The sequence below is a fragment of the Manis javanica genome, chromosome 1, assembly GCF_040802235.1.
Source record: "Manis javanica isolate MJ-LG chromosome 1, MJ_LKY, whole genome shotgun sequence".
NCBI lineage: Eukaryota > Metazoa > Chordata > Mammalia > Pholidota > Manidae > Manis > Manis javanica.
Window position 1 is genome coordinate 111,702,789 of NC_133156.1, and position 15,792 is coordinate 111,718,580.

Below are 15,792 nucleotides of genomic sequence, written 5' to 3' on the forward strand. Positions count from 1 at the left end.
TAACCTTAGGAGGATGGGATGGTTCACTCTGCATTGGCTATCTTTCTGTAATATCTGGATTTTCTATCCATGTACATTTCATGTCTTCCAAAAAAAATTCAAGTAGGATCATCTAGGCAGAAGGATTAGGAGCTATTTAAGCTTTCATTTTTCATAATTCTCCATATTAATCTGATTTATTTTAAGGAACATCAGAATGTCTTAAAACCAATTTACCATCACATAAATATGCAGCTAAAATGTTAGAGAAAACAAAGTCCCACTTCACATTTTTATTTGTTTCATGCTAAAATATCTGAAAAAATTTGCCATGATGTCAAGTGGAATCATAAAAAGGCTGTAGTAAGAAAAAGTATTTAGGGTAAGAGAATCAATAGTGGTAGGAAGGAAAAAATGCAGGTAGTGTGGTCATAGCAATCTCCCGGGATGCATTTGTCTTCAGTTATTTTAGCAACTGAGGGGCCTTTGAAATCTGCAGTCACTGATGAATTTTTCAGGGATGGAGAACTTGGGCTGTATTTCATTTCTGCTTTTGCTGTTTGTAGTTCACTTGATAGAGAAGCATTCTTTTCATCTTTGCTCATGTGTCTCGAGCTCTGGATATGATGACATATTTTCCTTTGTGTTTTTGCTCAAGGATCTATTGGATGATCTACACAGTCTAGGGGCTGGAGTGATGTGGTGGGAGTTAGAGAACAATCTGTTGCCAGTGAACACTGCTCACACCCGCTTCTTGGAAACACAAGGGGCCCTTGATCTCTGCTGAGAATTGGCTGCCTCAGTGCCTCCCCAGGTAAAGAGCTCTGGTCCTGAAGCTTGGAGGTGGGCAGCACCAGCAGCCTGTGTACCTGGCTGGCTGTGCCCCCCAGTGCCTGTGCCCACGAACCTGTCCCACTTCTCAGTGGGAGTTAACAGGAGGAAATCAACCTATTGGCACCTGTGGCGTTGGCGTGTCACCAACTTCTCAAGACACCTGTCCCCCTGAACAATTCCTGATGGCTGGTGTCACCTAGTGCCATTCTGCCACTGCTCTCAGGTATGCTAGCTTTGGGCTGGCAAGATAGGGGAATAGAGCAGTTCCTCACCTTCTTTGGGAAATGCCTCATTTCCTCCTGGTTAGAAGAAATCCCTAATCTGTTATGTCGGGAATTTTCTACCCCAGAAGCTAATTTTCTGTGAGTAGGCTCAGTATTTGTGGTTGACCCACTATGTGCAAAGCATGGTGCTTGGGACTTCAGTGTCCAGGGTGGGGATATTGCTTGAGGTCTCATGTGGATGATGGGAGACTGGCAAGGAGAAGAAAGTGGTGGCAACTCCTCAGGGCCCTAAGAGTTCTGCTTTGACATCTTGGGCAGGCTGGCAGCCTGTCTGAGGGCGTGCTGAGGAGCTTCCCTGTCGCACGTGACAGAGGGTTACTCCTCTGACTTCCTGTTGTTGCCCTTAGTCAGTAAACCTTAAAAGTCACTCAAGGTTTTCCTGGGACTAACTTGTCCCTGGACTTCTGTTTCAGTTGATGGGCGTGGGGAGACATTTTAATTCAAATTCTCCAGCTAGGAATGAGCATATAGAGGACATTGCTAGTCATAAGCCAAGTGTGTTTATAAGCCAAGTGATGCCAGTGGTCACGGGCTACCCACCATTTCACCTACCTTGTTATGTGAATATCAGCATCATACCGCAGAGGGATCTGGAAGCTGACCGAGTTATCTGCCTCATTGTTCTCAGTGCTTTCACTGTGGAGACAAACATTAGGCAATATTTAAGAGAGAAATATCGTAAGAGCCATCCACCATCACGTCACCACTTCATTACATTTTACCTGAAGGCTTGGAAACTGGCAGAGGCCTGATTCTGAAGGTTTTGAAGATTGAAGTCGAAGTTAATAGTGAAAGTCACCTATATACAAAATTAAAAGTCATCAATTTATGATACTTAGTACTCAGTGGCCAATGTGATGGAAAATTTTCCCACAAAGTAAGCTCACTGAAATTTGATTCTGAATTTTATTTACCTTAAGCTTTCAAATCTTTGTTCCCCTTCTTTAGCATGCCTCACCTTTAGAATTAAAAGGCTTCACTTTCAGCTGCACACATGTCATCCCATTGCTGGCACATGCACTTGTCTGAGCTTGAAAGTGTTGTACTGATGTGAAGTTTGCATACCAGGGTACACAACTGATACCTGTGACTGTGTGTATAGCACCTTGACCAGGGTGGGTTCACATATTCAGGAAATGAGAACTTTCCACATTGTATGTGCTTTTGGAATGCCTGGGGAGACTACTACCACTTCTGTTAATAACGTAAAGAAAATGTTCAGATATTTATAAGCTTCCTCTAAGTATCCTCTAAGTATGCAGCCAGTTATTCTGTGGTGCCTATCAGACGGTGTCTCAGAAGGAAGAGGGTATGTGGTGCATGAACATGAGTGCCGAGAAGGGGCCGGCATGGAGCTGAGGATGAAGTGCGATTGTACCTGCTGACTCTTCTTTAAAGCGGGGTAGCCTACACTGCAGGTAACAGACTTCTGAGGGGACGCAACCTGGCATGTCACTTCTGTCCCATCAGCCTGAAAGAGAACAAGGAAAGATCAGTTAGTATATATAGTGTGTGTGTGCATGCATGTGCATATAGGCTGAAGGATGTAAAAACCACATGGACATTTTAGCAGTAAGGTTGGTTCACACTGAAATAATTTATTGCCCCCCAGACTTGAAAATCTTGTGTTGTCCAGGTGGCTAATATACTATTTTTATTGCCAAGCTGGAAAGGTCAAATACTAGACCTTTTCCTCAGAAGTAAGTCATAGTACTTATATTTCAGAAGCACAAAATATGTTTAATCTAATATTTAGAAATGCTGTCTTTAATACATATCTTTCTCCCAATATATTTAAGTTTTTGTTTCAAGAGAAAAAACAAGGTCATATGTTGGCATTTGTCTGTACTTTAAATGATTTAAAGAATCTTTTTAAGTTTAGTTTTCCTCATGTTTTTCTCTCGAAAATAAGTTGTCCTTTGGCACAGAAATTTCAACATTAAAGTCACAACAGGTTTAGAACACTAAATTCACATAGATTTTAAACTGGAATAAACTGTTTTTAAATCCTTTTCACAAGTAGTGGATTTGGAAAGTCTCAGCTTTTCCTCCTGTCCTTTCCATTGCTTGGTGGCACTGGAGGGATGGAGGTGGGGGAGGTGAGGCGGGGGGCATTCCTGGCTGAGTGTGTTCCTGGAATAGTGATCAAGTCAACATGATTAACCGCCCTCGCTGGAATGCATCGTCTGGGCGGCCTGAGACCTGTGGTTACAGAGCTTGGGCGGAGCTGTGCGACTCTGATCTCTCCGAGCAAGTGCAGCTGGAAGCGTCTGCGCGCACCACGCAGCCTCACCGCACAGCTGGCTCGAAAAGAGTTACAGCACTGGCAGCTGCAGCTGCTCATTCTCGGAGCAAAGGAAAACCTGACCCAAGCTGGGCAGCAGAACGGTCTGGATACAGAGCCAGGCTGTGCTCTCCTGCAGTTTAACTAGCTGGGAGCCACAAAGTTAGCACTGATAGCACTGTAGGCTAAGACGATTCATCAGACAACCCAGAGGACGTGGAGGGTGGAGGACAGGCAGATGGTAACTGACAAGGAGTAGGAAACGAGAGCAGTAAGCATGGGGTGTCATCACGTACCGGCATGGACCAGGAGGCAAAAAACAAGTTTTCTGAAAAATCAACAACAATTGCAGTGTTGTATGCACTTTCCTGTTTGTTTTTCAATGTTACTGAAAAAGTTAACCTTTTGTTTTGGTTCCTGACAATAAAGGGTTGTTCTCTGTTAAAAGGAAAGAGGGAAAAAAAAGTCATTAAGGTAAAAAAAAAAAAGGTGAGGATTCAAATACTTCACTCATTAAAAAAAAACTCTTTAGATTTATGTGGAAGACTGAGAAAATTGCATAATTATCAACTGTCTTCATAGTAAATTGATACTGACAAGTAAATGTTACTGGGTTTTCTTCTTTGTTGCTTTTAATTACATTGCAAGGAAAGGAAAAAGGGTTTTACATTTCTTATGGATGGTAGAAATTGAAATTTGGACTTTAAAGGTTTTTACTTCTTAAGACTGTCTCTTAAAAAGTTATAAACAGTCATCTGAATAAAGTAATGTAATGTGTCTTTTATTTCTACATTTTATACTGAGCTTTAAAGTGAGACTTACTGAGCAGCTGGCAGCTGTTGGACATCAAGAACTAGATCAGAGATGCAAACTCCATCCTCACCACAGTCTTTATGGAAAGGAATCTGTAGGAAAGGAAAAACAATCCCAGACATTTGCTTTTGAGTTATAAAAGCAAACTGTGGAAGAATACTATATGTATTTTTCCATTTATATGAAGTTCAGAACCATCAAAACTAAACAGTGTCTTAAGAATATATATACATGTTTAGCAATATCAGAAAGAAAAGCATTGAGAAATGTAAAATTCAAGATAAAGACTGCCTGGGGGAGCACCATGATGGGGTAGCAAGTGACACCCAGAACATCACAGGTATTGGGAATGTTTTATTTTCTAAGTAGGTGGTGAACACAGGTATTTGCTTAACTGTTATTTATTTCCTCAACAAATCTGTGCTGAGCACCTGTGGTGGCCCAGACACTGCTCCCACGGGTGGGAATAGAGTAGTGAATAGACAGAAATCCTTGCCTCCTTGGGACTCGCTGGCTGCTGAACCTGACTATTTCATTTAGAAAATTAGCAACTGAAAGGCTATGTCTTACATTTCTTCCAAACACTAATGCAGGGACTATGAACCTTTGTTAGCCAGTCTGAACGCCAGGAAGGGCAAACCACACTTACACTGAAGACCTTGGCAGTCTCCGAATAGGCTTCAAGGGCGGGGCTGGTGCCAGGGTTTTCCAGACTGATGTTCACACACACATGCAAAGAGCTGACAACATCAGAGGGCTCCTAAACACAGACACACAGAGTCAGTTTATTTGGCACGGTACTTCAAAAATAGACAGTGACCGCAAATGTGTTCACAGTTCAGAACACAGTCCAATCTCAATTATGTAGGACATCCTCGTTTTGAATTCTCAGGACTCTTGCTTCTCGTCTTCTGTCCTAATTCCTCTCATAGCCTCTCTACTATGAAGAAACTTAGAGACCTGGTTCAGCAAAAATCTGAAGCAGCAATTCTTGGCTAAACTCATCAGTAATCTCATTATTCACACTTAAGTAACTGTAAATACTTAAGAGGATATACCCAGTTTTAATTCTCAGAAGCCCCTCCCCCTTCATCACTACCTGGCTATTGGGTTTTTGGCTACAACCCTCCAATTCCTATGGCCAAGACTTAAACAGCCCTGGTGTCCCGACCCAACCTTTGGGAGGAAATGCCATGACCTAGAAGGGAAGGTGCTCAGGGCTGGCAGAAAATGCACGAGATGACTCCTTCCTTGGTCAGAACCTAACTCTGCCCACAGGTCCAGGTACAGGTGATTCCCACATCTGAAACCAAGCTCCCCACTCTGGCCCTGGCTGACGGATGGAAGCTGCACTGCTTCTTGCACATATATGATGAGGCAGTGTCACTCACTCAAGTCATTTAAGCCCATGCTACCCAGCTACAGGTACAACTTCTCCATTTGCCTTAAATGGGGTTGGGGGCGGGGGTTGCAGTGTGCCAAGAGGCACGGGCCGCTTCCAGTTTTTGAGGCTTCCTATCTATTGAAAAATGTAAAAATGCCCAAACGGGGTGGCAAGGGTCACGGAGCAGTCTTCTTACAAACATCTTGCCAGTTCTTGTCAGGAAAGAACAATATTCTTACAAATGATAAGCTCTAAAAAGCAAATTTGCCTATTCCTAACAAGTGGTATTTTCATTATCACTTGGTCCATTTGCAGGCAGGGCTTACTCTATCTTGAGCCCTTTGGGGGGCATGGCTACCAGGTGGCTTCTTGATGACAAGCTTCCTCAGCTGGCTACAGGGCTGGCACGGAGGATGAACTTGAGAGCAGGTATTGAGATAGGTATTGCGTAGAGTAGGTATGGTGTGTTAACTCAACAGTACTGACCAAGATAACATACACCTGAAACCTTCACAAGTATACACGAGAGTGAACAGGATATATATATTTGAACTACAGCCTGGCTGACTTCACTCCCCACAATGGATTCAATTTAATTTGAGCCACCATTTAGCACACAGATAGGAAAGAATGAAAGCTGACTCTTGTTCCTTTAAAGAACCTGTATAATTGGCACCTAACAACAAAAAAGGCCCAGGCCTTCATAAACAAGATACTTTCAATTTGAACAAAAAAACATATGAACTGATTTTAATTCATCTAAACATTATGTTTTTCTCACTTTTTTACTTAGTGTTTGTTGGAATGTGATCTCTGTACTATCCATCTACGTCAGAAATACCTAGGGGTGCCTCTTCAATCTGCATAATCCTTGGTCCTTCAAACCCAAATTTCTGTTGGTGGGGACCCAGAACACACATTTTATAAAAGTTCCCTCGGCAATTATTATACATTTTAAACTCTGAGAAACATATTCTAGGAAAGTTGTTAAGCAGCTCTTCAAGAAATAGAAAGTGCCATTATGTGGTTTCGAGGGGGAAATAAAACTTATAAAATAAATTTTCTGTTGGAAGATTTTCCCTGAGAAGCATTTTTCCTATTTTCAAGATCTTCAAAATCCACAAGAACTATAGTAATTAGGGCATAAGATTAGAGTAAATATTTTTTTACCTCATAATCTCCCATCCTTCACCTATATTGATTTAACTCCAACAGTCAAGACTACATTTGGAATTTTCCTTTTGAATAGCTTAAAAATGAATACAATTTTTTCTCTGATAGGAAAATGGCAAAATAAATGTTACTGTCAACTAAAAGTTGTCCCTGTTTAACATTTAAGAAAGCACTGTCTTTGATTTCTTTAAGAATCTTATTTTTAGCCCATTGTCATCCCAAATAAAACTGAATGCTACTACCTTATGTAATAGTTGAATGTGATCATATATATATTAACATATAGGAAATAAGATTCCCTGTTCATTGAATTAAATGATGAAAGCATTAATTAGAAGGGCAAGCATTTTCTCATAAGCTTCCATTTTAGACTTTGACCATTCATTAGTCTTTAAGAAGAAATGAGAGGAGAAGGAATGACTGAGGTCTCACCTGTATGTGGATGATGTACTCAGAGCAGCTCTGTGCTTGATTTACTACCATATTCTTCTGCAGGAACCTTTCATCATTTTCCTTAAATAAACCCCTGGAGGTGACTCTGGATGAATATTGGTCTGCATCAATTGTGATAGTATATAAAATGGCTATAATACAAATAATAGAGATGTTACTACAAATGACCTTATAAGGAAAAAGCACCCTTGCTTTATCATGTCTTATTGTGTGAAGTCTCTGACTTCAAGAAAACATAAAAACAATCTTTACATTGATGGATTGAGAGCTGTGGGTAGCCCTTGACATTTGTGATTTTAGCTCTGGCATGATGTAGGTGACTGTGGATACAGAGAAATGTGATTCAAACAAACATGGCTTAAAACAGTGGAAAGGAAAGTGGACTTGCCACCAGGAAATCTACTGAATGAACTTGGTCCCTCAAACGTCGGTTACATCATCCATAACACAGTGATAGGAAAAGGAAAGAAGCAGTTATTATGTGCCTATAATTGAATACATTCATGTATAGAAGGTAGTAGTTATCCTACTTTTCAGATAATGAACAGAGTAAAAGAGGAAAAATAATTCATCTCAGTTCACATGGATGGGCATGGCCAAAAATAAAATTTGGGTGATTTTGAAATGAGAGCTCATTTTCTTTCTGTTTCTATGCAGTGGTGAGGATTAACTATGATTTGAGGACTAAGTGGGATACTTCAAGGGAAAATGTGTAGTGCCTGGCATATTCTGTATGCTTACACAGGAAGGTATGTAACATCATAGTAAAAGTTTTTAATCAGACAGGCTTAGTTTTAATTCTAATCCACCGTTTATGAGCTATATGACTTTTAGGCAATTTGCTTAACCTCTCTGAAGCTCCATTTCTTCATCTATAATCAGACTAACCCAGAGAAATGGAAACGAAAACTATCAGAACCTTCAACTAGTCTGCTGGCTGCATATCCAAAACCGAGAGAGACCTGCTGATATTCGTAGCATCAACTGTGTTATTTGGAGTGACTCTTATTTTACTACTTTCAATATGTAGAACATTAATTATACCTGTTACCTTTAAAATCTCTATTAGAGATCTGTATGATTTTTCTTGTGCCAATGACTTAATGAAGTTAACGAAGATAGACAGAATATAAGAGAACCAAATACACTAAAAATTAGCTGTGAAAATAACACACAGGAAATATAATAGCCAGGAGGTGATGGTAGCTAGGACAAACTGCACATGTAATACTGTTTCATATTTTTAAAGTAGCTTGGTAAAAATGATACACAGTCATTAATTTTTTATGTTATTAACTTTAAACTGGAATGCGCATGATACAATAAATAATAGAAACCATATACTTTATAAATTCACTTTTCAAAGATGTGAAGATGGGATTCATGTCTTACATACCATCACTGCCAGCAATTATGTGACAAATACTCATGACTGGCTTGTCTGTGAACCTGAAGACATGAAGGGAAAGGATTCATAGGGAAAGGTGCTCAATAGCAAGAAAGCCCAGAGATGTAAGCTAGTGAGTTGAAGGGAAGGAAATTCTCTGAAAGCAGAGAAACCCTTTTCAGTGTACAGCAACAGCAGATGTGAAAAAATCAAAAAGTGCAATGTGCATGAGACAAATACATGCTTCAGGGCCAGGAAAGCTACCCAGCCTATCACTTCTGCCAACTAATATATTTTCCAAATTAATCCTATAGCCTTACCAGCCACATAGTGTTCTTTTCTCAGCTTTATTGATATATAATTGACATTAAATACTGTGTAAGTTTAAGGTATACATTTCAGTTATTTTATATACATAAATATTGTGATCACTGTAATAAGGTTAGTTAACACATCCATCACCTCACAGAACAATTTTTTGTGTGTATGACGAGAACTTTTAAAATCAATTCTCTTAGCAACTTTCAAATACACAATACAGTATTGTTAACTACAGTCACCATGCTGTACACCCAGCCACTTAATGCTGACATAGTAATGTTGTTTGACTCAACTCTCAGGGCTACTCAAGTGGACATGCTACAAGGCAGGTCTGTGAGATGTGCTACTCAGAGTTGGGTCAATGTTTCAACCCCTGAAATGAAAAATGCTAGGTAAACATGAAAAGCAGGAAAATATGGAAAGCGTGCCAAGATGTTAATTTGAACTTCTATTTTGTATTTCTAACCTAGGTACTCCTTGGCATGAATCATAACAAATAACCTGCCTCTATCTGTTCATCTTTAAGTTAGTTTCTTTGTTTACAATTAAGGAAATACCTACAGGAACTACAGGTTTCTGAAATTTAAAGCCAAAATCTGATGCAAAGGGGATTAGGATCTGTAAGACAGCAGCAAATGAAGGAAGGTAGCATATACTCAAGGGCTAAATCAGTTGCTACCCATTGAGGGAGCATGAGAGATGAAGTGGTCAGAAAAGCCTTCAGATCCTCAGCAGGCCCTGAAAGATGACTCAGCTCGTCCAAGAGAGAGATGACAACAATTCCTGCCAGCATTTGCCCCCAGTTTTCCTCACTCTCTCCTGTTGATAGGACATTTTTCAGACTCTTACTAGTTTCTCTGGATTATTTAGAAACTGCAAAACACTGGGCTTAAGTTATATATTGTTTTATATTTACTCTCTCATTATTCCATGCTTATTAATTCCTCAAGAAGAGGAACAATATTTGTACTTGTACTAAACACACCCTGTCTCTATCATGTGATAGCCAACATATGGTATATTCATTTAATATGGGCTGTAGTCCAGCATAATCTGTATGCATCCAAGGTTTTAAGTAAGGAAACTTTGGGTACAAGAAACTTGAAGGACCAAGTCAGGAAAGCCCAGGATAATGTCATAGAGATTACATTTCCTACAGCAGAATGTTACCCTCTACAGAAGAGATCTAGATCTGAGTAAACCTTCCATGCCTAATTAGCCATTCTCAGGTAACTTCAGTGTGTGGCAATTCAAATGTTTCTAAAATGTTCACTTCTTTTAGTCCACAAATCCAAAGTATAGCTTATATTTAGGACTAAAACCTTACAAGCAAAACTGTCACCATACAGATTATTTCAAGCCTACTCACCCACTTGATTATTTTGTTTAGTAGGTCTAAACTTGGCACTGAAGCAGAGTTTGAGGTTTATCTCAGCATTCTTGTTGAACAAAGTGATTTTATCTGGTGTGAATGAAGCATCCACAGATACATTAGCAATACTCTGTGCCCTGAAAGATGTAAATGGAAACAGATCACTGGATGTTATTGCCCAATGCACATACTGTAGCGTTTACCGCAACCCATGCCAGTTTTTTAATGGTATGTTACTCTTAAGTGATTTAAACTGACATTGTTTAGTAAATGCACTTTGATTTTTCAGTCTTAAATATTATCCCGGAATTTTATTTTTTCCACATTAAAGTTTCATTGAAAACAATGCATTTCCTCCTTCAAAAGCACAAGTGAGATATTGTAAATAGTTTCATTAAGTTCAGAAACAATATCATATATAATGTTTTTCTGTTCTTGGTGTATTTGGACATTTAAAGCACATTTTCCAACAGAGACATATGAATGAATGGCTCAACTATATTTGCTTGTGTACTCTTGAATGTACTCTCAATTTCTTTTTACTTTCTCACCAGTCCAATTCATTTTTGGCCTTGAATCACATAGCCCTTGAATCCCTTATTGTTTCCCACTGCTCATCAACTCCTACTGAGGTCAGTGAGGTCAGCAAAACCTAACCTAAACCTAAACAATGGCTTCTTGCTTATGACTAATCATTTCAAAAGATACTTTATAGCCATATGAGAAGTTACACTTTACTTGTGTGGTCTGGGTGTTAAGTATTTTTACGGCTTCCTCATGAGGCTCCCTTTCTGCCAGCTGAGGCCATTTGGAAGATAATATTCAGAAATTCTGGGTACCATTTCAAAGATTTGTCTCTTCTATGCACTTTTCTGCTCACCATACAGAGAAGAGAAACTTGGTTCTAATGCTTAGCAAATATCTTTTTTTTTCCTCCATGATGAAAAACATATTCCTTCCTTTATGCAAACCATGACACATAAATGTCCTAGAGTTTTCTAAAATGGGTGGAGCATTACCACAATTTCAGCACAGCCATCTGGTATACTTAGCAGGTCAGTTTTTGGTTAGCTAGTTTGCGTGTGGTTCATGGACTCACCACAGCTGAACGACTTGTCCAAAGGCACCAACAGACACATCGGTAATGGAATCCCCATTTAAATCTCCATAGCCATCCAAGGATCTCCCAAAGTACTGGAGATGGCTACTAAAGGCTCCATCAGATCCCAAGATTTTCTGAAAGGACAAGTTCGACATGAAATTATAGTGCACAACAACCAAGACAGATAAAAGGCAGGTTCTACATTGCATTGTCATAATCTCTAGAGTGCCATTTCTCAGGCTGTATTATTCTCCAGAAAATTCCATTGATCTTTCATTGGAGCCACATTTTCATGAAATGAATTTTAACATAAAATCACAAATTAGCACAAAGCAGTGAAACATCAGTGAACTGGGCAGGAATTGATGTAAGTTCAGGTTCTAATTCCTCTCTAAGTCTACTTCCTTCTCATTGAGGCCTTTTTGGTCACCCTTTCAAATACCTGATATCTCCTACCCCTAAAAATTTATTCCCTGTCTTAGATTTACAAAATTCCTTATCATTTATTACTATCTATAACACGTTATTTTATTGATCTTACTTTCACTCTGCCTCTTCTACAAGAATGTAAGATGCGTGGAAGAGCAGAATTTTGTGTCCTTTTCATTTCATCATCCCCAAAGTCTAGAAAGTGCTTGATGTACAGTAGAGGCTCACAAAATATTTGTTGAAGAGGGATGGGATGGATGGTCTACATCAAACTCTCTAGCTGTAACATGATGATATATGCAAATACATCGCCATGAAACTCATGGATTACCTGAGAATACCTTCTGCGAATGGTGCTCCCGTGACCATTGTAGATGTACACAGCCCCAGAGTTGTGATTTTCCAAAGGTGAACCAATTATCACGTCATTAAAGCCATCCATGTTGATGTCTGAAAGAGCTGCAATTGCTGAGCCAAATCGAGCATTTTCAATACCCTTGGGGCCATCAAGAAATTGGTGCCAATTCAAAATGCCCTTGCAAAGCAGAAAAAAGGATGATTAAAGCAAACCTCTAACTTTTACAACTAAAATTCACAGTAAATAATGCCCAAACCAATCAGCAAACTGTTAAAAGTAGACAGGGTTTTAAACCTTGAATTCTAAAACAATCTCTATTTAGAATGAGAATTACAACTAAGAATTTTAGTAAGGTCATAGGATACTGGCTCATAAGTCAAGGTGAGAGGAGGCAATTCTCTGTACTGTGGCTGCACAACCTACAAGAGAGTGTCCATTTCTTTGTCTCCCTTTTACCTCAATAATAATATCTTCTACTCGTTTCCATACCATTTGATTAAAAAATTTCTGGTGAAAATCTACTAATATCTTGAATAAAATTAAGGTAAAGACCTAATAAAATAGAACACAGTATCTTAATTTAGACCTTTACTTAAAAATCACAAACAGTAGCATAATTATAATGGTATAGGAAGTGGAAAATGAGTTTGTTAATCTCTAAAAACAGTATCTGCCCAAAGATATTTCCTTATGAAAGACAATTGTTGTTTTGAAATGAAAAATAGAAATATTTCATGACTTCCCAAGCATTGCTCCTCAATCATGAAACCAGATCAGTGTTGATATTTTTCTCCTCTATAACAATCTTATGGAAATCAATTTGTTACTGAGTTTGATAAAATATTAGGAGATTTTTTCCATCTTCAACAATTAATGATAATTCAGAATTTTTAACAAGCAAGAAACATTCAAGAAACTGGGGATTTTAAAAATTTTCAAACAAGTAGATACATCCTTTTATTACTGAATATCAATTATATGTTCTTTATATGTTTCTGTTCAAGGGCTAATTTTTACATTAATTTAATAAATATAGTAGGATAAAAGTATCACAACAGCTGAACATAATATTTATTATATTAATATGAACTTCTCTTTTTCCATCCTTTCCCTAACAGTCATCTGTCTATGTCAACTTGTGCCTTTAACTCTGGTTTTCTTTTCAGTCACAGGGACTTTATGCACATGGATTTAGGAAGTTCAGTCTATAAATTGGAAAAATTGTGCTTTTCCATGTCAGAGTATGCTCAGTTTTATGTGCAAGGACTAGGAATTCCAAGAATTGGATATACACCTAAATAATGTAGAAAGCATCCAGGATTATATGAAAGTTTCCAAAATATCTGATACAATTTGTCTTTTTCACTGTAAAATGTAAAGATAGTTTTCCATTTTATTATCTCATTACAGCAAACAAGAGGAATTGAGAGAGATTCTTGGGAAATACACAGATGTTTGTGTGTGTATTTCAAAAATGATGTGCATTTATAATGACTTTATATAACGGAATATATATTCAAAGACCTCGCATGGAAAATGGCAGAGCACTGTCCTCTAAGCTCTAGGTTATGTTTTTTAATGTGATTTTTAAAATTATAAGCTAATGGTGACAACCTTAAAAATCATCAATAATAATATATTTTCTTTATTCTGCAAAACTGATGATTAACTTTTATTTACCAGTACTGAAGCAAATTAAACTGTCAATTTAATATTTTTTTTTACCTTTGTGATAGTAAACAGGTAGACTCTTCCTTCCTCTTTCTTTAAGTCATTCATGTACATTGGTGCACCTACCAAGAGCACATCTGTAATAGTGTCTTTGTCCACATCAACTGAACACAGCACGCTACCAAAATAGGAGCCAATCTGGAGTAAGAAAGCATATTAACCTTAGGATTCCTAGGATTCATGCACTCATAATATTGCACTGAACTTTTATTTACTCAATCAACAACAAAACCTGAGTATACCTCTAAGGCACTAGGAACATAAAGATGGATAACACAATCCCTTCTCTTAAGTTGTGTTACAATCTCACACTTGGTTCTTAAACCTTAGTAGGCATAAAGATCACCAAGAAGGTATCTATAAAATAAAAATTCCTGAGCCCAGGTTCCAGAGATTCTGATGCAATGTCTAGGGTGCGATCCAGAAAACAGTATCTTAAATAAGCATTCCAGGTGTTTCTGATGCTGGTGGATCAAAGAGCACACTTAAAAGAGAAACACTTAGAAGGGCTGTAAGGTGTGTTATAGAGAAAAGCAGGAGGCGGGAGGTGAAAGAAGTAATTGCCCTTCCATGGGGAAGTATATGAGAGGCAAGTCTTAAAGGCTGTATGATTGGAGTGCAGGGGAGTCAGGAAAGCTTAGAAAGATTAAGAATTATTTGAATTGCGTCTTAAAACATGACACATTTTCAGAGAGGGGAAAAAGATGGTGGCATGAGAAGTGAGACAGAAACCTCCTACCAAAACCACATGTAACACAAAAATACAGCAAATAAAACTAATCCTGAAAGAACTACCCGAAAACTGCAGAACAGACTGCCTACACCTGAGGAAAAGAGAAGACCTCATAGAAAAGGGTAAAGTACCAAAGCTGTGATTGGTGGGATGCAAGCCCTCCCTCCACCCCATCTCACTAGCAGGAGGAAGAGAAACAGAGTGGGGAGTAGAAGCCCAGTATTGATGAACACTCAGCCCTGGAGATCTGCTCTGGGAGCACAAAACCACATGACATGGTGCTCTGGAGATGAGTGGGGTTGGAAAGCAAAGACAGGTAGAATACTCACGAGACTGACATTCCACACATTTGCAGAAAACAGGTATGCACAACCAGTCCCTCTGGGACAAAAGAAAGGCAGGCAATTTGAAAGACTTCCCAACAGTGAAAGGGGTGCTAAAAGGGCAAGGATTACACAGAGCTCACAGGAGAAAGGGCAGATTGACAAAAACATCCTGGTACACTCAGCCCAACAGGTTGGGAACTCTCAGGAGCATCAGACGCTCCATCCCCCTGGCTGGCAATGCAGCACGGAGGTCCCCACTGTGATACGCAGCCTGCTGCTCCTTCCTCCCAGCAGGCACCAGTCTGTACACCTGCTGCCACAGCTGTTGTGCCACACCACCCAGAGGGTGGCCTCACCTATGGCAGCTACGGGGGCATAGAACAGAGGCCCCTCCCTGCACACTCAGCCCACTGGACCTGGCAGTAGAAGCAGGTACTACATCTGGGAAGCAAGAAAGAGATCTTTCTTCCCAACAGGTGCCTGTGCAGCTTGCTTGCAACCCCCACCATAGTTACAGGAGTCAGGCAGCTTCAGAGAGTAGAACTTCTGGGCACTAGAGGGTGCCACCAACACAAAGTTATTATTCCATAGGAATCACAAAAAAAATGAAACAGCAAAAGAATTTTGTACAAACAAAAATACAGCAGAAGACACCAGAAAGAGGCCTAAGTGAAACTGAAATCACCAATCTTCTTGATAAAGATTTCAAAATAAAAATCATAAACATGCTCATGGAGCTACAGAAAAGTATTAAAGATCTCAGGGAGGACTTCAAGAAAGAGAAAAAGCTTTGAAAAATACAGTAACTAAAATGAAACATGCAATGGAG

General features: G+C 39.1%; 1 protein-coding gene across 2 annotated transcripts in view; it reads right to left on the reverse strand.

The window, feature by feature from the left end:
* ITGA2 (integrin subunit alpha 2) overlaps positions 1 to 15,792 on the reverse strand; it is a 117,758-nt gene that overhangs the window by 30,205 nt on the left and 71,761 nt on the right. For both annotated transcript variants that reach the window (XM_037022016.2, XM_073236346.1), the window contains 11 exons: positions 13,899 to 14,042; positions 12,147 to 12,350; positions 11,384 to 11,520; positions 10,282 to 10,421; positions 7,184 to 7,335; positions 4,844 to 4,954; positions 4,204 to 4,286; positions 3,678 to 3,819; positions 2,476 to 2,568; positions 1,820 to 1,896; positions 1,650 to 1,733 (listed from right to left, as the gene is read on the reverse strand). In XM_037022016.2, coding sequence (XP_036877911.2) covers positions 1,650 to 1,733; positions 1,820 to 1,896; positions 2,476 to 2,568; positions 3,678 to 3,819; positions 4,204 to 4,286; positions 4,844 to 4,954; positions 7,184 to 7,335; positions 10,282 to 10,421; positions 11,384 to 11,520; positions 12,147 to 12,350; positions 13,899 to 14,042 — 1,367 coding nt within the window. The remainder of the gene's footprint in view (positions 1 to 1,649; positions 1,734 to 1,819; positions 1,897 to 2,475; positions 2,569 to 3,677; positions 3,820 to 4,203; positions 4,287 to 4,843; positions 4,955 to 7,183; positions 7,336 to 10,281; positions 10,422 to 11,383; positions 11,521 to 12,146; positions 12,351 to 13,898; positions 14,043 to 15,792) is intronic.